Below are 23,644 nucleotides of genomic sequence, written 5' to 3'. Positions count from 1 at the left end.
GGCTCCCATGTAGCGAGGCATGACCTGCAAAGTAAAGTATGAAGGCTCCCATGTGAAAGGAAGCCATGAGGACATGCAAGGTGCAGAGCCTGTCTCCCACCTGTGCTGTGGGGAGACTGTGTTGCAAGACTCCACCTTCTACAATCACCTCTACACTGCTGCTGAAGCTTCACTGCCTTTCTAAGCAGGCTGGGCAGATTCATCAAACCTCAGAGCTGCTTTATCTTTTCTTCCGGAGCTTCTTTTAATTCACCCTGGAGGCTTACACACAGGGGAGAAACATCACAGACCTCCAAACCCAACCACAGACTGACACTTGACTCTGCAAGGAGGAAAGTCACCTTCCCTCTCCTACAGCACTGTAGGAATAACCAGAAATCAAGATTCAACAAGTAACCATCACAAGACACTGGAGCACAAGTTATCTATTTTATTACAAAACCAAAACCAGACAGATGCTTTTCAGTTTAACAAATTTGCCATAGGCAGAAATGTGCTGGGGCAGGGTAAGTTCAATATAAACTCATGCCATGGAAAGCAGTGCCTTCACACGAATCCCACTGCAATGCAATTTCCTACAACACACTGTGCCCTTGGAAGATCAGCAAGAAAGAAAGATTTTTTTACTTCTGGCAGGGACGAACAGATGACTTGCACTGCTGAGTCCTGGTTCTCTTCTCTGTCCCAGCCATTTTCAGCCATCATTCTAAGCAGAGCTGGAAAAGTCCAGGAGGACTTGAAGGATGAGAAGACACATGCCCAGGATCTGCTTTCAGACACAACACTGACACTCCCTGTGTCCCAGCTTCAGAAAGATGTTCCTTATGCAAGGCAGAGCAAAAGATTGCTTACAACCACCAGATAAGGACAATTTGGCCTAGCAGCCAGGTGGACTGGCAATAAAACCAAGAGGGAAAATGGGCAGCTGAGGCACTGCTCTCATCTGATGAGTATAGGTTGTTGGACAGCTCACAGCTATGTGGCTCAGGGGCTATAGCTATGGGCTCTGTGAATCAGGACCCGTATGGTCTGCACAAATCCTCCAACACAAACCCAGAACAAGTAACCTGACCTCTACCTGGACATTACACAATCGTGCTGGTTGGGCCTTCCATGGCAGTGTACAGGTGTTGCCAGAAGCTGCTCAGAGACCCACACAAATTCAGCAAGTCAGGATGCAGGGACTTGGGATTGTCTTGTGACAGAGGAAAGCAATGTAATGCCTGACAATCCATCCATAAAGTCAGCCCTGGCCTAGCAACAGGAATACCTACAAATACCAAAGGTAACCCACAGCCACCCTTTAATGCCTTCCTTGAAGAACTGACCCAATTTTAGTTGCAAACCACATGTGAATGTAGGCCTTTTGGAGGGGAAGGACACAAGGATGAGAAAAAGGAGGTCAGCAGTAGGATTTATATAACAAGCAGGAGTGGTGACTGGCTGTTTATTTCCAGAAGAAGATGCAGTGAGTTATAGCAGCTCTGCAGTATCCCCACAATTTTGTGGTGCATTTCCCAGCCCCAGTGCTTGACTGATAGCATTCCTAGAGGCATCCAACTGTCTCTTTCTGCTGGATAGAACTATACATAAAAAAAACCCCTGACTGAACAAAGAAAAATCCCAACCCCAAAAACCCCCAAAAAATCCAAACCACCAAACACCATCCAACCCAGCAGTCAGAATTTTTAATTCCTAAAACTAGAATATTAAAATGGAGGAGGTTTTTTTTATACAGTTGGTTTCATTCTTTACTCCCTACAATAGGATTAGTGAGTGTGGCATGGACATTTCTAACTATACACTAAACCAAATTATTTCAACACACAAAAGATATGCCCAGGGCATCAAAACAAAACAACCTCCAAAAAATCAACCAAGAAAAACCCCAAAGAAGAACATGAGAAGAAGCAATCAAGAAGGTGGGAGCTTGCAGGCCAAAAAAACACATACATTGTATGTGAGAAACCATGAAGATCCAGCAGCAGGATCTGCTCTTGCTAAAGAGATGACTTCTTTATATTATGATGGTATGATGTATATTTCAGATATTACCAGAAGTGTTTTCAACTATGCCATATGTTATAATTAGCTCCAATATACTTCCCAGAGGAAGAGTTATTACTACTCTTAAACAGTTACTTATAGAAAGGCTTGTTAGTTTTTCTTTTATTTAACTTTCCATTTTGTCAACAAGCACTAATTTACTGCATCAGGACACTTTTTTTGGTGATGTATTTATCTCATGTACTGTCAGGATGACATGACAGTGTGAAGATGCTGCATTGTATCATTTTTTACCAAAGCAACAGAGCCTTGAAGGATGAATCCAGTCTCTACAATTACCTATTGCTATTACAAGTAATTGTTGGTGTGATCTCATATTATCATGTCATTTCATCACCTTCACTACAGTTTCTTCTAACAGGTTCTTAGTCCAGAGATAAGTGGCAGAAGAATCACCAGGTCAGAAGTGGGAGGCTGCTTAGAACAGGCAAGTGCTGCCAGTGGTTGGAAATACACAAAGCAAAACTCTGTGTGTCCCATCACACTGCCCAAATCTAGGATTGCTGATATGAGCACCCCTGCCAAAGAAACAACTTTGGTAAAACTGCTAGTGGTTGACACAGCCCCTGTGGCCTCCAAGAACACCAGACTCCTCACTATTACTGCTAATCACACTCCAGTGTCACAGCACCCAGGAGGTACTGGCAACAGCAAATCCAGCAAAGTGGGCAGGCACACCAATGTGCAGGAGGAGAGCTTGGATTCACAACCACCAAGGACAAGAAAGTCACTGCTGACAGACCTTCACCAGTGAGCATGGCCCAAGCTGTACTGCTGAAACATAAGTAAAGCAGACTCTTGGGGACAGCAGCATGACTGTGTCTGTCTGCATTGACAAGTATGTCCTTTGCTCTTCAGCAAAGCTCAAGGCAGGCTAATGCTGCTTTTAGCAGGCTTCTCAAAATGCTTATTGCTGTACAACATACAGATGAACACTCTATCAGAGCAGAAGATGCAAGACTTCACTGACTCTACTAGGCCTATGGCTCCCACATCCTTCTTACAGCTTTAGATTCCAGAGGCACAGAGCATCTTTGCTAAGCATGTTATCTAAGCATGAATAGCAATGCATTTGTATTTAATTTCTGCCAAACTTACAAGAGGTGCACACACTATTATTGTACATCCCTAACACAACCCTTTTCTATCCCTACTTTAAGCAGCTTTGCAGTGCAGCAATACTTACGTGAAATCTGTGCTCTCAAAAACCCAATTGCCTGAGTTGCAGAGAGCTTTATGGTAAAAAAAAAGGGGTTCAGCTGCTCTCAATAAGCATTTGGTATCTGGGGCACTGTGTGCACATCTGCAAGAACAATTCATGCTGATACACTGGCTCATTTCTGCAAGGAGGTGCTGTTAAGGCTCACCACTGAATGATAGTTTGGTGGCAGAAATGAATGCATTACTATAATCCATTAAATGCAAAGTGTCCCTCTAACCCTAATAGCCTTCAAAAGCAAAGGGAGGAACAGAACAGTGACTCCAACCCCTGTACAAGACAACTGTACAATTTACATACATATTTATATACAGTATATAAAATTCTTTGAGTCCCAGTCAACTCAATTTTACATCATCAGTAGCTGTTCCAATTTTAAAAAGTCATGATCCTGGTTCCCTCCACTTTCCAAAGTATTAGATAATGGCATTGAAAAGCAATTTAAAAAAATCCAAACCAATTTTTTAAAAGTGCAAACATTCTGGGTGCCACTTCTGCTACGTTGGATGTTGCTGGTGCTGCATGCTTGCTCACAAGCAGCAAGGTGTCTGTCCATCTGTCACTGAATCTTTTCTTCCTTTGGGTCAGCTCCTGCCTTCCCTTCTTGTCTTCTGCTGCTACACCAGGCGACCTACTGAAAGAGTCGGGTGGGGTGGGCAAGGAGGGAAAAACAGAACAGAAGCAGAACAAGTAAGAGAAAAAGGCAAATTAAAACAAATAGAAAGCTGACTGATAAAGATCCAGTACAGCCTCTGCTGAAGCCATGGTCCCAGAAAGCTGAGATACCAGAATAAGCTGTGAGGCTGAAAACAACCAGGGGCTAATGAGACAGCCTTGCTGGAAAAAGCACTGAATGAGTCACATGGAGCCTTAGGGATTGACATATTTTTAAACACAACACCACTTTCCTCCCCCTCCTTCAAAATGGGCATGCGGTCTAGGGAAACAACTGGTCCAACATCCCTTGCTCTGCTCTTCTGCCTGGCACAGCTGATGCAGAAACCCACTGCTGCCAGGCTGCCCTGCCACCATCTCCCCATTAGCCACAGCCAGCTGCTCCTTCCCTAGCAGACAAGCAGGTCTTGGAGAAGGCCTTTCTTCAGAAAGCTTTTAAGCCCCTCACCAAAGGTTCTTAAAGAACCAAAGCTCTTATGGGATCACAACTAGAGCTCTGTGGACTAATTACAGGTGAAAACATGCTAAAGAGAAAGCAAAAGTAGAGATTTGAGGGGAAAAGGTTACCTCACTAGGAGGAAAGGCCTCAGTGAAATCAGTGCTGATCAACATGTCCTGTCACAGGGGGCAAATATTGTCAAATGCAAAATTATTGCAGGTAGCCATATGCACATTCAATTACACAGCTCTGCAAAAGGTGCCTGCAGAGCTCAATGGCAGCTCATAAAAACAACAGACTGTTTTCCATGTCTGTAAGTGCAGTGTAGCATGGGAGTGCTGATGACCTGTCCTACACTGAGCACTTTGAGTGACAAGGAAGGGGCTGCAGCTACAGCAATTGTTCAAATGCCTCTGCTCAGCTTTTACCAGCAGGCAAGAATCAAGTACATAATCAGAATGGAGGACACAGCAGGAAACATCACATCATCAATGTACAAGGTGTAGTTGATCTTTATCTTTGGTCCTCTGTTCAGCCCATCTCACCAGGACCAGATACATTCCCCAGAAAGATAAGGAGGAAAGCAAGAGGTATAAGAAGACTGCTGGCATTAAACAAATACACAGCCTAGGTCTCATCAACACAAAAAGGAGTCTAACCAGACATATGTAGGACAGCTATAGAACAAGTGGCAGAAGATAGAGGCAGGGGAGAACTGCTTGCTTCTCACTCCTTCTTACAATCCAAAATGAGAAGTACTCAACAAAACCAAGCAGCAAATCTAAAAATAAAGCAAATGATGCTATTTTTCATGCCTGATGAAAGGGTCCATGTGATTCAATGCCAAAAAATAGAGGAGAGCAGACCCTTACCATGATAGAGAGGAGTCTTCAGGGGAATTTGTCCATGGACTAATGGAATGTAAACACAACAAATCACCTAAATTATTGCTTGATAGAAGAAGGAAGAGTAGGATAGGAAAGTAGTCATCCCATAGCTGCTTTATCCTATTCTAATTCCTTAGCAACATATAGTCAGTTCCAGCAAATGACATCGAGCTGGACTTTGAAATGATGCAATGGAGCTGCATGTTGGTGTTTTTATACCAGTTAGGAACAACTTTGGTTTATATATTGCTGCTCATAAACACAGGAGAACAGGGGAGAATGAATTCTGCAATACATGCGTAGCATAGGAAGAAAGAAAACATTTTGACAAGATACTCACTGAAAGGGTTAAGGCCTTGTCTTTTTCCATTGGGCAAACTGCTCAGGCTACCTGTAAAATCCAAGAACCACATTAAAGGAAGAAAATGCCATGGCATGACAAAAGACCCTTCCCTCATCTGTTGCTAGAGAGCAGGTTCAAGGCACCCACTCTGAGCATGCTCACAGCAAGTCCTGCCAACAGCATTCACATGCAAGAGTCTAACCAGTGTGGCTGGGATAAGAGATGTTAAATACCTGGTGTTGTAGTAGCTGAGTATCATGAAATCCAGCATGGGCAGGAAATAACAGAAGTAATTACAAGGTTGAACTGAACAGTGGAAGGAGAAAGAAGAAAGGAAGGCGACAAACAGTATCATGAAGGTTCCCCAAGCAAGCAAAATAATGCCATGTAGAAAGGGGGAAGCCAGAAGACAGTGAAGGTACAGGCAATGCAGACAGCCTAGGTTTATTAAATGCTTCACTTTTATCAAACAAACAAGTGCCTAAAATCAAAAACCTGAACTTATACGTGGCAGAAGGGCAGAGCTGTGACTGTGTTATGAGATAACAGGCACATGTACCCTACACCAGATGGAGCTCATGCCAAGGGCCTCTGCACTGGGTACAGACAGCTGAGGGATTACAGGAGCTGTCAAAGGCATGGCACACTACCTGCAAACTGCTTCATCTGATTTCAGAGGAAGGTTATCTGAAAATGGGAGCTCCTGCTCCCAGCCAGCAGCAATAAGCATGTTGCCACCCTCCACTCAGCCTATGACTTTGATTTGTGCATGCACATGGCCTGACTGCACAGCTCACTCTGCACATCAAGTACTCTACTGACATGCTGCTCTGTGCAGGAACAAGATGGGCAGAAGCTCAGAGGGCAGGGGCAAGGTGTAGGAAGCCCCAGGGGCCAGGAGGATGGGCTGTAAGATGGGAACAGAGCTGCTGAGAAGAAAAAGCCAGGGGGAGGAAAAGGTGTCAGTGGCCAAGGCTGAAACTGGTCACAAAGCACAGCCTGTTGGCTTTAGAGAACATTACTAAGAGAAACTGTGTAAGCACATGCAGTCATTCCAAGCCCCAGCACCAGCCCAGCTCCAGCCACCTGCCCTGCCGGGATCGGCAGAACCGCCCTCGCTGATGTTCCGTGTCAACCGCGGCTCTGCTGCCCTGGGCACAGACTCACTGCCAGGGCCAGAGGATCTCCAGTGCCCGGGCTGACTGGCACTCACAGCCTGGGCCCTTCATGGGCAGCTGCCAGGGCCCTGGAGGGCACTGCCAGGCTGCACATCGCTGCCCTGGCTGGCAGCCTGGGGAAGCTAGGGGCATCCAAAAGAACCCTCTCACCTTTACCACCCAGTGCAGGTAAACCTGCAGCACAGTGCTATGCATGAGCACAACCCATCTTTGGAAAGAGCTGAGTGAGCACTGCCTGTCTTTGGAAAGAGGTGGGATCTCTAGGCTGATGGAGCAGGAGCAACCCTCTGTGCCATGGCTGGTATGCTCGAGCACATGGCCCTGTGCAGCTGTGTGGGAAACTGTGCTGAGCCTCATCCCCTGCTACTCTGGGGCAGAGAGCACTGCCCTCAGCTGCCTGCCTGCCATACAAACCAGGCCAGCCATGTGTTCCTGTCGAAGGCAAAACTTGCCACAACAACACTGCACTGCTGACACACAGGAGAGGAAGGACTATGGCATGGGTTACTAACATATAGCTGGGAAGCCCTTGGGCATTATCGGGTAACATCCCATCATTCAGCAAGTTTCATAAAGCTGAGTATTTGATCATCCTCACAAGTACACTGTCTTGGATAACAGTTCTAGTCACACTGGATTAGGCCAGATGTCTTTCAAAAGAAAAAGCCCCAAGGAAACCCCAGCAGCTTTTCATAGGAAATTACTATTCTTCAGACATACTGAGCACACCTTTCACCTTTTGGGGAGAGAAACAGGCTTATCTTTTGTTCTCAACACAATACTGATGTTCTGATTCATAGTATTGCTAACTTTTGTCAAGACTAAAGGCAAATTATAGCACCTCTACAAAGCTCCAAAGGGGAGTATCTTAACAAGACAAACAAAACCAAGCACAGAACCAGTGTAGCTCCTTTGGTTCTAATCTAATAGCAAATAAATGTACTTTGAAATTCCTTTTTAATTCAGTCATTACCTGATTACAGTTTTCTCATGGCCACTCAGATTGTTATTTTCTATCATCATTGGTCCAGAAGCCTTTCCCAGGTGACTGCTTTTTGCTACCTTCTCCCACACAATGGCTTGTACAGTAATGATATAGAGTAATTCATTCCCAGTCTCCTAAGCATGCAATTACTTCTGAAGATAGCAGTAAGAAAGGTCCAAAACATCACTGAATGAAATCTTCTGCTCAGATTGTCTGTCTACTTTTCCTTCTTTCTGTAACATTTCCTCAGATTCAGTAGAAAGTGACATTCTATTTAATTACACACACATACACTTTTTAATTAAGACATTTTGATCCTGTTTTTGGACTGCACTCTTGGTGGCTTGGTTCCACCTCAGATGTCCTCATGTCCTGTGAAGCATGCCCAACACCAACCATTTGACAAGCTCTTGGATAGCAAAGCAATCACAGGATCTGAGCTGGCAGAAGGGAACTTCCCGTCAGCTGGCACAGGGACATTTCTTTGCTGCTTATTCCCTTAGCTCCTTTTTGGGCAGGCACAAAATGCTGACTTTGTCTTCTGAACTTGGAAGAATATAGAGGTAAAACTCAACTCCAAAATTTTGCAGCCAGCACAGCTAGCATAAGCCTCACTTAAATCTACAGCCCTTCTATCTCCAACATCACTGGACTCTAATTAATCTTAGGTCCAGTAACTTTCCAGCAAAGCTTTACGATGTCTGTCTATCTCCTCTCGAAGATCCTGTCTTTTGACTAATGCAGGGAGATACATTTGTTCTTTGATCACAGATGGCTCCCCCCTTAACTCAGGCTGTGCAGACCACGCTGAGGAATGCTAACTTTTAACAGGCTGTAAATCAGTCTGTTTTCCTTCCACAATTCCTCAAACAGACAGTCTTAGATCAAGTGATGGCAAAGGTGTTTCTGGCATACTCCAAGCTAAAAGCCCTGCCTGCCTGTTCTGCCCCAGTTTAAGAAGCCATTTGCAGCCTTCTGCAAGCATTCAAAGGCTGACTCTTTTATGTGGCCACACCATTCTGAGATCCAAGAATGGCATTTTTCCATGTAAATAGCCCTTGATAAAAACAAGTCTGGTTTAAAGAGAGGGACAAGAGCTATACAAAGTGGCCACCAGACCTAGCAGATTTGCCAGCAGCTTTTTGGGTCACCATGAGGATGGAAAAGAGGAAGGATTTCTGACAGAGTGGACAGCTAACTTCCTCACTGGAAAACCCCTGGTTGGCAGTACCCACATATTAGGTTACCACAGGCATAAAAAGACTGTTGAGGAAGGGAAGACACACACAACTATGCATCTCAAACAGATCTAACTCTAAGCTGGAAAGAACTCAGATTCAGGTTTGTCCTTACAAATATCCCAGCTGAATCCCTACATATAAATCTTGTTTGGACTCTCTAGGTCCTGAGAGGCACGTAACAGTAGTGTGTTATCTATGCAGCTCTATTTTCACGTTTGGATGGAACTGGCCACCAAAAAAAAAGCAAAACACTGACAAAAATGCAGAACGCTTAATATTTGTTTTCCTCAGAATCCCAAATACTACAAAGTTTGTATTATGTTTTATTTTCAAAATCATTACAAGTGTTCAATTTGCCTAGCAAGAGGTATACTCACCTGGAATGATGACCCACTTCAGTTTAGTCCTTATGCTACTGGACACCCAAACAGGATTTGGAACATCTGAGCTAAGTTCACTTGTAATTAAGTATATAAAGGGGAAATTATAACCCTCCTTGCCTCCCTCCAACCCCTCCTCATCCAAGCTAGACCAGAAAAACCTTTTAAACAAAACTTTTGTTGAAACAGAAACATTTCCATGAAAAGTTTTGTCTTCATCTGACTAGCAGTTTACAACTGACAGTACATCATCAAAAAGGTTTCCAGCTAGCTCTTGGTCTGAACCCACAGTGACCTCAGCCCCAGCAGATCTTTGGAGGCTATGGTACAGAGAAAGAAACAGGCAGCAAAATACAGGGACTGACTACATGCACCTATGATCAAGATAAAGGAAAGTTAGAGAAGGGGTAAGATCGCAGAATCATAGAATGGTTTGGGTTGGAAGGCACCTTTTAAGTTCATCTTGTTTCAATCCCCCTGCCATGGGCAAGGACACTTTTCACTAAACCAGGCTACTCACATCCCCATCCAACCTGGCCTTGAACACCTCCAGTAATGGGGCATCCACAGCTTTTCTGGGCAACCTGTTCCAGCCCTCATCACCCTCAGAGTAAAGAACTTTATTCTTATACCTAATCTAAACCTACTGTCTTTCAGTTTGAAGTTATTTCCCCCTGTCCTGTCACACTGTGCTCTTGCAAAAAGTCCCTCTCCCTCTTTCTTACAGGCTCCCTTCAGGTACTGGAAGGCCACAATTAGGTCACCCCAAGCCTTCTCTTTTCCAGGATGAACAACCCCAGTTCTCTCAGCCTTTCCTCACTGCAGAGATGCTCTGTCCCTCTAATCATCTTGGTGGCTTCCTCTGGACTCTCTCCAACAGGTCCTTGTCCTTCCTGTGCTGGGACCCCAGAGCTGATGCAGCCCTGCAGGTGGGCTCTCAGCAGAGCAGAGCAGAGGGGCAGAATCCCCTCCCTGGCCCTGCTGCCCACGCTGCTTTGGATGCAGCCCAGGACACGTTTGGCTCTCTGGGCTGGAAGTGCCCATGGCTGGGTCATGTCCAGCCTCTCACCCACCAGCACCCCCAGTCCCTCTGGGCAGGGCTGCTCCTGACCTGCTCATCCATAGCCAGTGTTGATATTGGGGATTGCCCTGAACCAGGTGCAGGACCTTGCCCTTGGTCATCTTAAACCTCATGAGATTCCCATGGGGCCACTTCTTGAGCTTGTCCAGATCCCTCTGGATAGCATCTCATCATTCAGGCTTGGCAACTGCACCACTCAGCTTGGTGTCATCTGCTAATTTGCTGAGGGTGCACTCAATCTTTAATGAAGATATTAAATAACACTGGTCCAGTATGAACCCACGTGTCCCTGATGTCCATCAGGACTCCGAGCTGTTGACCTCCACTGTAGAGTTGTGTTTGCACTGTATATCCCCTCACAATGGTTTGTCCCTCCATATCCCCTCTTTGTACCTGTTTGTTCATCCCAGCTTTCCCATCAGTACCTGTATGTCCATCAAACTCCAACCCATCCCCGTCTCCTGCCAGGTGATGTGTCCATCACCTGGTGACCCTTCCCCTTTGTCCAGATCCTTCTCCCAGGGTCACCAGGTAACTGGACCCTGGCTGGGACTCCTCCCCGACCCCCTCCTCAGTGGTCACTCTGAGGCCTTGCCCCCCGAGAGCCACTCCCCTGTCCTTCCCCATTGCCTGCTCGGGTTTCCCCACCCCCCTATATCTGGCAGCTCTGGGCCAGGAGACCCTCTTTCTTGTTCTGGATGACCTTTGAAATCAGATGTGGCCTGGGATCTCTCCAGGCCCTCATTAAACTTTGGAACTAATCCTGAGGGAGAGCACCTCTTTCCTTTGCTTGTGGGACCAGCTCGTCTTTGGACTCATGAGGGAGCTTCTCCAAGCCCCCCGGGATCCAAGGAGAAGTTCCTTCCCTCTGCCCGCCTCGCCCCACTGCCCAGCTGGCCAGGGCCCACTGGGGTTCTGCCCCCATGGATTTGAGGGGGAGACGCAGCACTCCTCCCTCTGGATATGATAATCCAACCAATTCCTTATCCACCTAATAACCCAACCATCTCTCTCCAGTCTAGAGAGGATTTGTGGGGGACCATGTCAAAGGCAAAGATGCTGACTGTTTCTAAATTAAGTAGTACTTCTGAAGAGGAAGCATAGAAAGCATGTCATCTACCACCTCACAACTTAATGACTTCTTAAAAAAGATCCACTGCAAACTTGTTTATTGCACCTCTGCAGCAGTCTCACTCAGGTCTTTCTTCCATGTTAGTACCTTCTGTCTGCACTGCCCCTTGCACTGCTTTTTAGTCCTCACCATCCTTTAACTTATCCCTTTATCTTCAATCCTCAAGGCTTATCAGGTCTGTAGTAGGTATGTGGAGCTGTATGACAGAAAAAGATCAGAGCCCCTTTTTGACCACGGTCCTGTTCTCATACAACAAAGAAACCATGAAAGGGTCAAGGTTGTGTTCTCAGGAAACAGATAGACAATCAGGCACCCACAACAATGTCATGCTGCCTTCTTTCCCCTTCACTTGGGCTCAAAGTTTCACATTTTCTTTCTTTCCCTTTGATTTTTTCCCCTTCCATAAACTAAATTTTGAACATTCAGTTGGCCAGGGCAGCAGATTCCAGAGAGTGTTATTCCAGGCCAAATAGCAATAAAAATCATTTGGCATATTCATCTTATTGGGAAGGTAATAAAATTAAGGATTGCTATTTTGGTATGTCATTCCTCAGTAAGGTACTGATGACTAAAAAAACATCTCCACAGGGCTAGGGAAGCTGAATGCTTCTCACAGCTGACAAGTAATGCTATATGCCTATTATGGTAACTATGGTTTGCAAAGGACCTAGAAAATGCAACTTCCCAACACCCGAATGTACCAACTCCCTTCCTACTTGTGCTAAACCTGAGAAAAGGACTAAGGAAAGATTAAGATGGGAGGGAAAAAAACTATCCACCCTTCCCAACTACCATGACACTTACAACAGCTGCAAAGCCAAAACACCTGCACAGGAAATTAGTCCCCTGGAATCTCCCTGTTTGCCTTCTCCTGCCAAGCAAATCTGCCCACAGTCAAGAATGTCTGATAATTATTGAATTTGGGTTGAACTGTTTCAATTCCTAAAATTTCCAAAAATATCAGTTTGTTTCGGGTCCCAACAGATTATGAGGTGAAGATGAAAAAAGGAAGAAAAGGCAAGAGGATGAGTTGATTGCTCAGACATTAAACAGAAAGGAAAATAGGTTATTCACATGCCTTATTTCTCTAGCAATCTCAAAGTGCAATTTAAGTTTGAAAAAGGGCAACAGTACAGCCCTGTGCTTGCTTTCTGAATTGTTCTCTTTGCATCATCTATTCTCCTGCATCCTGAATTTAGCAATGAAAATAAGTATTATTTCTGTTAGTAAACAGTCCTCCAGAGAAGGACTGGGTCTGTGCTGGCTCATACATCATCCAACCTGCATGGCTGAGACAACAGAATCTTGTTAGCGGGGTATTACTCAGAGGGGACCTGATCTTAACTACAGTTTCCAAGGATGTCAACAATACAAAAAAAGTTGTGGCCAAGAACTCTTATCTGTTGTCCTTTTTCTGTACAGTGCTTAGCACAGAGGTCTGGGATAAGGCATAGAAGAGGGAGCCATAAGACAAGTAAAAAACTACATTTGCATGGCAGTGTATTAGTCCCACTCATTTGCTTATACAAACTATTGACACTTTTGAAACAGCTGGGAGAAAATGGATTTCTAAATTTGCTGTAAGTCAGTTTTTGTCATGTTTGTTTGTCAACTTTTACTGTCATGCAATGAGGAAGAAAAGGCACTCACCTCCTTCCTTGCTGACTCCCAAACACCCTTTCAGCTCCTGAAGTGAGATTGACTTGTCCTTGTTGAGGTCACAGTAGTCAGTGAAACGACGGGCACATTTCTTGGGCTTGGCTTTCTTCTTCACATACCGCTTGAAAGGCTTCAGCTCCCGCTTGTTGATGTCATTGCTGCTGTTGTTGTCCAGCTGGCTGAAGTACCAGTGTACCACTCGCTCCTCCAGTGTGTGGCTGGGGTCTGGCTCAGAGAACCTGGAACAGAGGAAGCACAGGCCCCCAACAAGGGGGTGCTCTCACCAACACTGAGGAGCAGAGGAGCAAGAGCTGTTCACTCAGACAAGTGCTGCATCATGTTCAAAGTAAGCAAAAAACACAGGTCTTCCAATCTCCTCCTTTTAGCTGTGCTCTTTTGAGATATGAGTTCATCTCTTTGCAGATGAACTTTTTCTAAAAAGGTCCTTTAGCATTAACAAGTGAATTGCCAAAAGAATCCTGGAGTCTGATGCCATCAGTAGCTATGGCTCTCCTCACACCAGTTGATGAAACTCAGCCTAATCCCAGAACAATTCTTATTAGATGGCAAGAGACAATCTCCTTGGTCCTTTGGGCCCTAGGGCTCCCATTCAAATTACCAGCAAGATAGCCATGAGTGTCAGCTGTCCTGGTAGTTTCTGTGACAGTAACATCTAGACTTCAGGAAGGGAACAAATTAATTTAATGCAAGACACATTCATTATTTGAAAATGTCCTTGGCAAGATACAATATTCATCTCCCTGTATCTGTTTATATAATCTGAACTCCTCTGCTGTATTTTCTGCATTTTTCATGCTTTTCACATACCTGATTTACACACAAGAGTTCCACAGAAGATAAAAACCACAAATCCATTAAAAGCAGTACTACAGAGCTGGCAACTTCAGTTTGTTTCATTTCTTAATCATTGTGGTATTACAAGTTTGATGCTATTTGACTCACATTTTCCTTCTGTAGCCAACAACAAGATCAGAGAGGAAAAGGAGAAAAAAAAGAAGGAAAAGCCACAGCTATAGGCACACAAATACAGAATGCTGCCTTTCAACATCATGCCACCACTGAACAGGTACTGTAATATCATTTAACCAGTGCCTGGTGCTCTGCAGCAGCAGTGGGAATGGGGGCTATTCCTCAGGGATACTGAGAACCAGGGAAGAAATTCTTTCTAAACTAGTCTGTCTTTTTTCAATATGATGAGCATGCCAACAGAGAAAGCTGAAAAGATGCTAAAATGAGGCTGAGGCCTGAACCTTTTCTTCCTTCCAAGCATAAAGCATTTTAGTGCATGGAAATTAGTGGATAGGTAGTCAGACATTCTACACTGGCACTGATTGCTCTGACTTATTCCAGGAGACATATCCAGCTGCTGCATAAATTCCTTCCCCAGGAAGGAGAGAGGAACAGTTGCCTGCTGCAGACAGCCAGATTCTGGTGTGAGTTTGGGGCATTCTAGCTGATGGAGAAATACACATCCCAGTACCCTATAAAATAGTCTCCAAGACTGCTGTTGACCTTGTTCCTTGTTTCAGAAACTAGTAGAATATATACTTATATGGTCACTGATTTTTTTTTTTTTTTTTTTTTTTTCTTTTTTTGGTTGGGAACTAGGAGAGAGAAAATTCTTTAGACTTTCTGGTGTGACGAGTTTTGCCTTTAAAATGCAGCTACAGAGCCTGAAAAATACCCTCTCACACATGCTACCCCTGTGGTAAATTAAATAATTTGTGAAAGGGAATCTGCAGCATGCGGAAAGTGAGAACTGAAGTTTAGATGGAAAACTGAGATCCTCATTAACCTTTTCTGATGGCTTTTACAAAAAGGATAGAAATTAGAAAGGTAACCCCTACCCAGAGGCACATGAATCCTTGTAACAAGTAAGCACACACAGTACAGAGAGGCAAATAAACTGTGTAATATTTTTTTCAAGGTTTTACTTGAAACTATTTCCTTCATTTATTTCTTAACTGAGAGGCAGGCTGGTATTTAGTCACAGCATCTGTTTAATGTACAATGAGATAAACACTGTGAAGGAGGAAGAAGGGGTTAGGAATAAGTCTGGCTTAGTTTGGGGAACCAAAACATCAGGCAAGCACCAAGAATCACCTACAGACAAGCAAAAATTGCAAAATTCCACCCCAGTAGTTAAGGGGTTGAATTTCTGATTTTCTGATTTTCTAAACTGTATGAAATGACCAGGATGATAGGAGAGAACAGAAACACATCCTGTGTCTTGTTTTTATGACATTTATTAACATAGCTATTGGTCTGTCTCCCTTTTGGAAAGAAGCTGGCTATCATTTGAATATATGTTTCTAACAGCCTCAGAGGAATCCTGCATTGCCAGGGGCAATACTCTGCCTCTGCTGAGATAGAAGTACAAAAGCTGAGCTTTTGCATGTGAGATTCCCTTGCTCACACTTTGGCTTGCCCTTGTTTACTGAAAGCCCACAACTGGAAAGGCAGAAATGGAGAAAATAGCAGAGCATCTTAGAACCAAAGCAGAAAGACAACAGACAAGAGCTTTTCACTACCTACTGAAGGGGTACTCAGAAGCAGGATTTTAAAGTGCCTCTTTTCCAGGGGCACACCAAGGAGGAGCTTTTATGAGTTACCAAGAAAGGCAACATGGCTCTCTTCAGCACTTCCAAAAAGAAAATGAGGGACATTCACAGGCTAATACAAATACATTGACTCATGAGGTGACAATAAATCAATATTTGCCATTACAAACATGCTGAGAGCTCATGCTGAAAACTGCAGCAGGCTTATAGAGCTAAAAGGAATTAGTTTAATGGCTATAACTTTAGGAAAAAGGAAGATACATCCATTTCTGAGTTTTTACCACTTTCTGTTGGCTGGCTTAGCAGGACTCCAGTTCCTGAGATGGTTAGTTGCCTGCCATGTCTGGTTATCAACCAGAATCCCAGCACAGGAAGCATCCCCATAATCTTGGGGTAGCCATATGTCCCTGGCTCATGGAATTCCATGATACACTGCAGAAGGATGAAGTTACAGTACTGTATTTAAGTACCTTGGACTTTGACCACTGCCTGTGAAAGGCACTTAGGCACCACCCATGAAACATGAATTAATGCAACTACACAGCACTGCTAGGCCACCTAGCTTTGCTGGTGTGCCATGACACCAGCCACGCCTGCTGGGTCAGCTCAGACAAGTCTGGGGCTCTAACTGCCCTGTGAGCACACACTTGGCAGTATTCAGGGGATTGTCCCTCCACTTCTTCCCCATACTATTTCAAGACAAGTAAAGCAGCCCTCAGATATAAACCTCATTTATTAGGCCACCTCTCATTCAGACCATAAATGAATCAGAAAAAACAAGACAGAACAAAGCTGTTCTGCACATTCTCAATTTCCAACATCTCTTGCTCTAACACCAATCACACTAAAACCCACTGAATTCCAGTACCTCGCTTTAGCTGCTCTAGCAGCTTTATAAGACACAGTAAGAACTACCAAAATGAAGACAGCCTTCTCATGTTGACTGCATTGCAGCTGTACCTACTTTTCTACTTAATTGTTCCTCTTTAGCACTATGTGCAAAACAGTCAGTCCTAAAGAATGAGCACTAGTGAAGAAAGGAGGTTTGTGTAAACTGATTTTCCAAATGTAACCTGCTGTTGCTGGACTGCTTTTGTACAAAAGCCAGCATGTTTAGCTCAATTATGCAGCATAAGCCCACCAATATTCCAACAATGAAGAAAAGCAGGTCTGTCATTTACAGCCTAAGACAACAAACTGGCTCTCAGCTTTCTTAAAAGTTCATAGGCATCAAGTATACAGACTTCTCCAAGTAGGCTTTTGCTCCTCCTTCTGTATAGTGTTTTAAGAGCTCCCTTATAGCAGAACATTTATTTCTTAGGTGGCTTATGCTTGGAGAGGTGTGTGTTAAGGTACAGCAACTTCTAACAATGCTATCTTCCAGATGAGGCACACTTCCACAGAATACCTTCACGTCATCTGGTGTCACTGAAGAACACAAAGAGGCTGTGCAAAACCATGGATATACACTTTTGTAAGCTGCACTGAATGCTGGATCAGAGAATGACTGCCAAAATATCAAACAGGCAGCTTGAATATGCACTGATATGCACTGTGCATGCAGTCTGTAATGCTTTTCACCCTTTGAGGCCCCTTATGAGAAAGGAGCAGTTATTTCAGCGTGAAGGAGCAGGGAAGAAGGGGAGGAATATAGGCTAAAGTATACAAGAGCAGCAAATGTGAGACATGACTCCCTTAAAGAGCCATGTACGGTGTGCGATCACATTATGCTCCATAGAACTGTGCATTCAAAGTGTAGTATGTGCCACAACATTTTACTAAATCAATTGAAGTCTATTCCTACCAAAGCTGGTCCTTTGCTCCCTGAACACTTTCAGCCCAACTGCACAGGCTGCAATCTCTGAAGTACCCATCAGGTACCTGTTTGAAGATTTAGAAAATCTATTCTTTTGCACTACAAACTTTATGTAGCAACATTAGCAGCTGAGGCAGAAGGATGTAAGGGCAGTAAGATCAGCCCATCATCTAGCTGGACTGCAAAGCCTATAAACCAGAGGAACCTGTTCCAAGATGAAAGAACACTGATGAACAAAAAGCTGGTATCAAATACTACAGAGTAAGAAAATTAATTAGTCCAGCTTTCATTCCCAGCACACACACAAGATATGTTTGTGGTCAGGACATCCAAAGGAGTTAGAGCTATAAGTTTGTATGACTTGTAAATATTTTACAAGGATATATATACACCTTGCTTGGTGCTGTTGCTGAATGAAGAATGGATGGACAGTGACTGACCCCTCCAGTCAATGCCCATGATAATGTTGATGATGACCACCAAAGTGCCAGCACTAAGCAGTGGAAATCAATGAGTTTAGCAAACTGAGGTAAAATTCAAAATTTTTCTTTTTCTGCTTCCATTTTCTTGCTCTGCTTCCACTTCTTACTTCCATTTTGTTGTTCTGTGCAGTTGCCTAAAGTCTGTAACAGTGGAACATGGTTTGAATCAGAGAAGATTACTATAACGGAATTGCAAAAGGATCCTGTATTTGTTTTATTATTCCTCCTTTCCTGTAGCCAAGGAATCAAGAAGCCAACAAAAAACTAAGTTGTGTTCAGACTAAACAAAAGGGTACTACACAGTCCAAATTAATTATGGGAAATGCAAAATTCCTCTACAGTTAAAACCTATCTCCCCTATTACAGGCCAGTTTCTTTCACTCTTCAGGCTAAGTTGTATACAAAACATTCTGAACACAATTTTTCTAAAGATTGTAAGATAATTTAGAAGGTTAAAAAAATCACCTCCCTTCACTCCTCATTGGCTGTTCAAAGACCCTCCTCTTACATGAACTCTCCTTTATCTTTAATTAGGCTAGAACTTCCATAAGAGGACAAAGAGAAGCTGGTATCCAACTTCAACTGAAATGAAGTAGGAGATGAGCATCAACTTCCCTGAACTGTTTAAAAGTGTCAGTCTTTATTAAAATGTGGATTGGCTGCAGAACACCCTGGAGATGTGCTGAGCTCTGCTTGCCTGCTTCAAACTGCTCAACTAGAGCATGAAATGGAACCTCAGGGCCATCTTCTGGAGTATTTTTTGGGACTATTACATGGGAATAAGTGGCAACTTTAAATTAAGGGACTGATAACTGCTGTGTTACATGATAAGGGTAGCTGTTTTAAGCTGCCCATTTACCTCAAATTCCACACAGTAGCAATATTTTTGCTGATAATGTAGCAAGCTATAATGCACACATTTTGGCAACTTAAACTCATTTCTGAATTGACAGGGACCAAAGAGAATTTCTCAAATAACAGAAATCCAGGCTGGGATTCCCTACGATCTAGTTTAGTTTAGGCCCTGTGTAATATGACTGTATCAGAATTAGACAAGAGACTAAATGTGCCAAAGCCAAGTCTAATTTTTTAAATGCTGTTCCTATTATATAGTACTCACTTGTGAATAGTTTCAATAATTTTTTTTTCAGTAAGGATACCAAATACTGGCTAATAAACCAATTCCCTACAAGTGCTCCCTTAATTACTTTGAAAACATACAGTAACAAGATGTGTCTTGTAACAAGATGTGTCTTGTTACTTAAACTTAAAATTAAGAATGAATTTTACCAGAGATTTTCTGTTTCAAAACTATAAATGAAATCTATTTGGCTATTATGCTGTAATATAAACCAGGGCCATGAAGAAGGGAAATTTTCATCTCATTTACACTATTTACATTATTGTAAAGCAAGAGTAACTCAATTAAAGTCAATAGCTTTGAACTTCCTTAAACAAGACAAGACCTATAAGGAATTACAAGGTTGTTTTAAGCATGCCCAGTTTAAAAAAAAAGTCTTATCAGGTTTTGCTTACATGGCCTGCCAAGAATCCAAGCTACTGCCTCACATTTCTGCTACTACATTGTTTTTGGGGGCAATTTAACACAGCTCTATGTAGTTTTTCAAATACCAATCTCTAATTTCTCCCCATACTTCTCCCTCATCACCCCTCCCTCCAAAAAAAAAAAAAAAAAGCTAACATGGGTATTAATTGCAAAGACAGCAAACACAGAAGTTTTCACTCACATATCCAGATTCAGACTGAAGGCAGCAGGATAATCTAATCTGATTTCCTGTATATCATATTCACAGAATGTGAATCCAATTATTCTTGGGACCATAACTCAGGTTTGACTAAAGCAAGTCCTTCTGAAATGCATCAGGCCTAAGATGAAAGCCTTAGAGAGGTGGAATCAGTCATGCCCCTCGTGACTTCACTCTGGCTTAGAACTGCCCTCACTTTAAAGAAATTTTGATCACAAGTTTGTTTATATTCAGTTAATCATGTTCTTCCCTGCTAGACTTAAAGAGCCTGCAGAGCCTTTGTCTCTGTAGAGATACTCAGATTTTACAAAATTAACTTCCAACCCTTTTTTTTTTTTTTTTTTTTTTCTTTCAATACCCTAATGAAGTCTGAGCTCCTTAAGTCTCACTGTTAAGCTTTTTTAGTCCTGGACACTTTGGAAAGGCTCTTCTCTTCCTTTGGTCCTTTATTTGAATATTGATACTCAAGATGCATACTGTGTGCCTATATGTACTGGCTGCCTGAGCACACTCTGGCTCATGTTCAGCTGCTGCAGACCAGCTCTCTCAGGTCCTTTCCTTCAAGGCAGCTTTCCAGTCACTCATCCCTCAGCCTAAAGCACTGCCTGGGGCTGCTGTGACCCAAGTGCAGGACCTGGCACTTGCCTTTGCTGAACCTCATACAATGGCCTTGGCCCATCCATCCAGCCTGTCCAGATCCCTCTCGCCCTTCTGCACGTCAACGCTCCCACACACCATGGTGGGATAAGGGGCACTCAATCCCCTTGTCCAGGCTGTTGAAGATTATATTAAACAGGGCTGGCTCCAATACAGGGGAACACCACTTGTGACTAGTCACCAGCCACTCTCTGGGCCCAGCCATTTTTTACCCAGCAAAGAATACACCTGTTCACACCATTAGAAGCAAATTCCTGAAGAGAGAACTCAGGATATTCCTCACCTTGAGACTCTTGGAAAGCAGGATTCACTGCACAGAGACAGCTTCCCAACTCAACAAACCCATATAAAATATGTACTGATAAAATTTTTATATAAATATAAAAAATTCCCTGAAATTACTTTTTTAAAAAATAAAAATGGTCCCATCACGGCCTGTTGGGCTGGAAGAGCTTGACACATGTTCTTTCAGGTACATGCTTCGTCTAGCTGAGGCACATGGAAAATTAAACCAGAGCAGTTATCTGAATTTAATCATGGCTGTGGGCAGGTAGAGTATTTGGGTGGTAGCAGTCTTTTGCCTTACCAAGGACAGCCTGCTAAAAGATTTAATTTTCCCCTTGCAACTGGGCTGCTGACATTGGAGTGGAAAATAAATCAATGTGATGACTGTGTGAAGAGCTGGGCAGTGAAAAATTCCACCAGAAAGGCCTCTATTGAAAGCTGAGAAATACACAAAGCTTGGGGAACATTAGGAAGCAAGCCTGCTGGTTTATAGAAGCGCAGTGGGGGCATACATCTCTGGTCTCTACAACATTGGTTTATATTAAGCTTTATTTTAAGAGTGATGATTACATTGGCTGTGTTTCAGTCCCAGTGCCAAAGATGCCAAATAAATATCAAATACTCTCCAGGGCTTCCCACCACCCCTACCCGCTGCATTTGAACCATGCAAATTAGACAGAATTGACATTGGAATGCTTAAGTCTGGGAGAGAACGATGTATTTCCCATCCCTGGGGCATTTTTCACCCTGTTTATATGAATACAGACATGCTAGGCATACAGCACTAATTCAACGGGTTACAGAACATTCAGCATGCAGGCACACATACAAGTCACTGGCCTGATTTGTAAGGTCTAAATGTGAAGTTAAAACCACATGAATTCACTAGTAGTACATACTGAAGCCAAGGGACACAGCCACACCACCCAGGACCTTGAACAGTCTTGAGTAGTTAAAAGATGGCACTGATTCCTTCTCCATTATGAAAGAGGAAAGCACGGGATCAACATTACTGTCAACACATTGGAGGAATACCTATAGAAGTAACTATGTGCATAGAGGCACTTCCATCTCCAGACCCCTGGCACATCAGTCATTGTGCCACCCCTGCAAGTTGCCCCAGCACTGACTCCTTTTATAGTCAGGCAAATCCAGAACCACGGAAGCCTTGCCTAGCTGAGGCAGTGTAGCACTTTTTAAATCCATCATGGCTCGTTCGCAATGGTCTGTCCCGAGGCAGCGCTGCAGGGATCTGCTGTTATCAAGCAGGAGGGGGAGACACAGCCTCAACTTTCGTCCAGTTCCCCAGGAACACAGACTTCTGCCCACCTCCTGCAACAGGCCTGACCTGTTGCTCCTTCCAAAAGGGATGGACACGCAGCTGGTCAGAGGGGAGGGCCATGAAAAACAGCTCCTCATTGGCAGGCTGGCTGCAGCCTCACAGCAAAGCCACAGCACTGCTCCTGCCAAGAATTTGGTTCACATTCTTCACTTGCTGTGGTAGCCACTAGGCCACACGGTCTCCTTCAATCCATTTGCATTTTATTAGGTCTTTTCATGCACCAAGGGACAAAAGAACAAGCCACTTCCTCCCACTGTGCTCTCATTTCACACTTCAAATGGGCTATACTAACCTTTATGGTGGAGCAGCTGCCAGGGAGGAGGGGCGGGAGGAGGCAAGGAGCTTAGGATGACAGTACAAAGCAGCCTTAGATCCTCCCCCAGCAACCCAGAGGAACCCAAATCACTCAGAGCAATACCTTTCCTACCTGCCCCCATTTCAGGGGCACACCAACCTCTGCAGCCACCTGGGTGGCATTCAGCCGTGCTTTCTGGACTCACCTCCCACCCCCAGTAGGTGCTGCTGAGTTAATAGCCTGTACCATGTCCGTAGTCAGAGCATCAAGTAAGCTGGTAATAAATTCAACTTTCTTCCCTTCTGGGCAGCCTGCAGAAAGAAAATAGAAGGTTTAATGCAAGAACACACAGGCTTAGTCTCCTACCCCAGTTCAGCAAAGATCAGTCAGAACCTCCTTTGTTTTTAAGACAGCAGCAACGATCAACACAGTCCCTAAGGAAAGGCAAAAGAATCTCTCAGTAGGTTTTCTGTGTGGCAATTTGTCCTGCAGCTTTTGTCCAGGCACATGCAGGGTCATCAACAATATCTGGCAGGAGGACTGTGTGGTTAGCTTTATGGTCTCACCCAGCTCTCTACCAGCAAAACCGCAGGGATGCGCTGGAAATGCCTGGCAGACGGGAGTTCCCATGGTGACACTTGCAGAGAAGTTTACAAAACAATTCATTACCTCCTGGATCATCTTCTGAGGCAAATGTGGCTGTTCTGAGGCCCTAATTGACAGATTAAAGTGTCCCAGAGCACAAAGCAAGGTCTGCTGCTTGCACTCTCCTCTTCAGGCACAGAAAGCATTGCCTGCCAGCGCCTACCACAATAACTCATTCTTCGCATGATCGCTCTACATAGGAAATACGTCAAACTGAGTTGGTATGTGGTAGTCACCTCCAGTCACTGCTGGCTTAAGCAGGACAAAGTGGGTTGAAGATGAGCTTGATAACCATTTCCATTACTTAGTGCTGAGGCTGTCTAGCTCTCCACCATCACAAGCACAGACTGACAGCCTTCTATCCTAAAACAGTGCCAGCCTGTTACAATTAAACTCTCCATCTCCTCACCTTTAAAAGGCAATCTATGCTGCTCCCTTGCTGCTTAAAGTAAGCTTAATTTACTACCCCATGAACACTGTGATAACTG

General features: G+C 43.9%; 1 protein-coding gene across 3 annotated transcripts in view; it reads right to left on the bottom strand.

The window, feature by feature from the left end:
* Window positions 1-415: 415 nt before the first annotated feature.
* SMOC1 (SPARC related modular calcium binding 1) overlaps window positions 416-23,644 on the bottom strand; it is a 128,720-nt gene continuing 105,491 nt past the window's right edge. For 2 of the 3 annotated variants that reach the window (XM_021540752.2, XM_021540755.2), the window contains exons 10-13: window positions 22,717-22,822; window positions 13,278-13,525; window positions 5,628-5,678; window positions 416-3,920 (exon numbers count right to left, since the gene is read on the bottom strand). In XM_021540752.2, the coding sequence (XP_021396427.1) occupies window positions 3,904-3,920; window positions 5,628-5,678; window positions 13,278-13,525; window positions 22,717-22,822 (422 nt within the window). In that variant the 3' untranslated portion in view covers window positions 416-3,903. The remainder of the gene's footprint in view (window positions 3,921-5,627; window positions 5,679-13,277; window positions 13,526-22,716; window positions 22,823-23,644) is intronic. The other variant, XM_021540753.2, reaches the window with a different exon arrangement.

Source organism: Lonchura striata, chromosome 6, assembly GCF_046129695.1.
Source record: "Lonchura striata isolate bLonStr1 chromosome 6, bLonStr1.mat, whole genome shotgun sequence".
Taxonomy (NCBI): Eukaryota; Metazoa; Chordata; class Aves; order Passeriformes; family Estrildidae; genus Lonchura; species Lonchura striata.
This window is presented reverse-complemented; position numbering and strand designations above follow the sequence as displayed.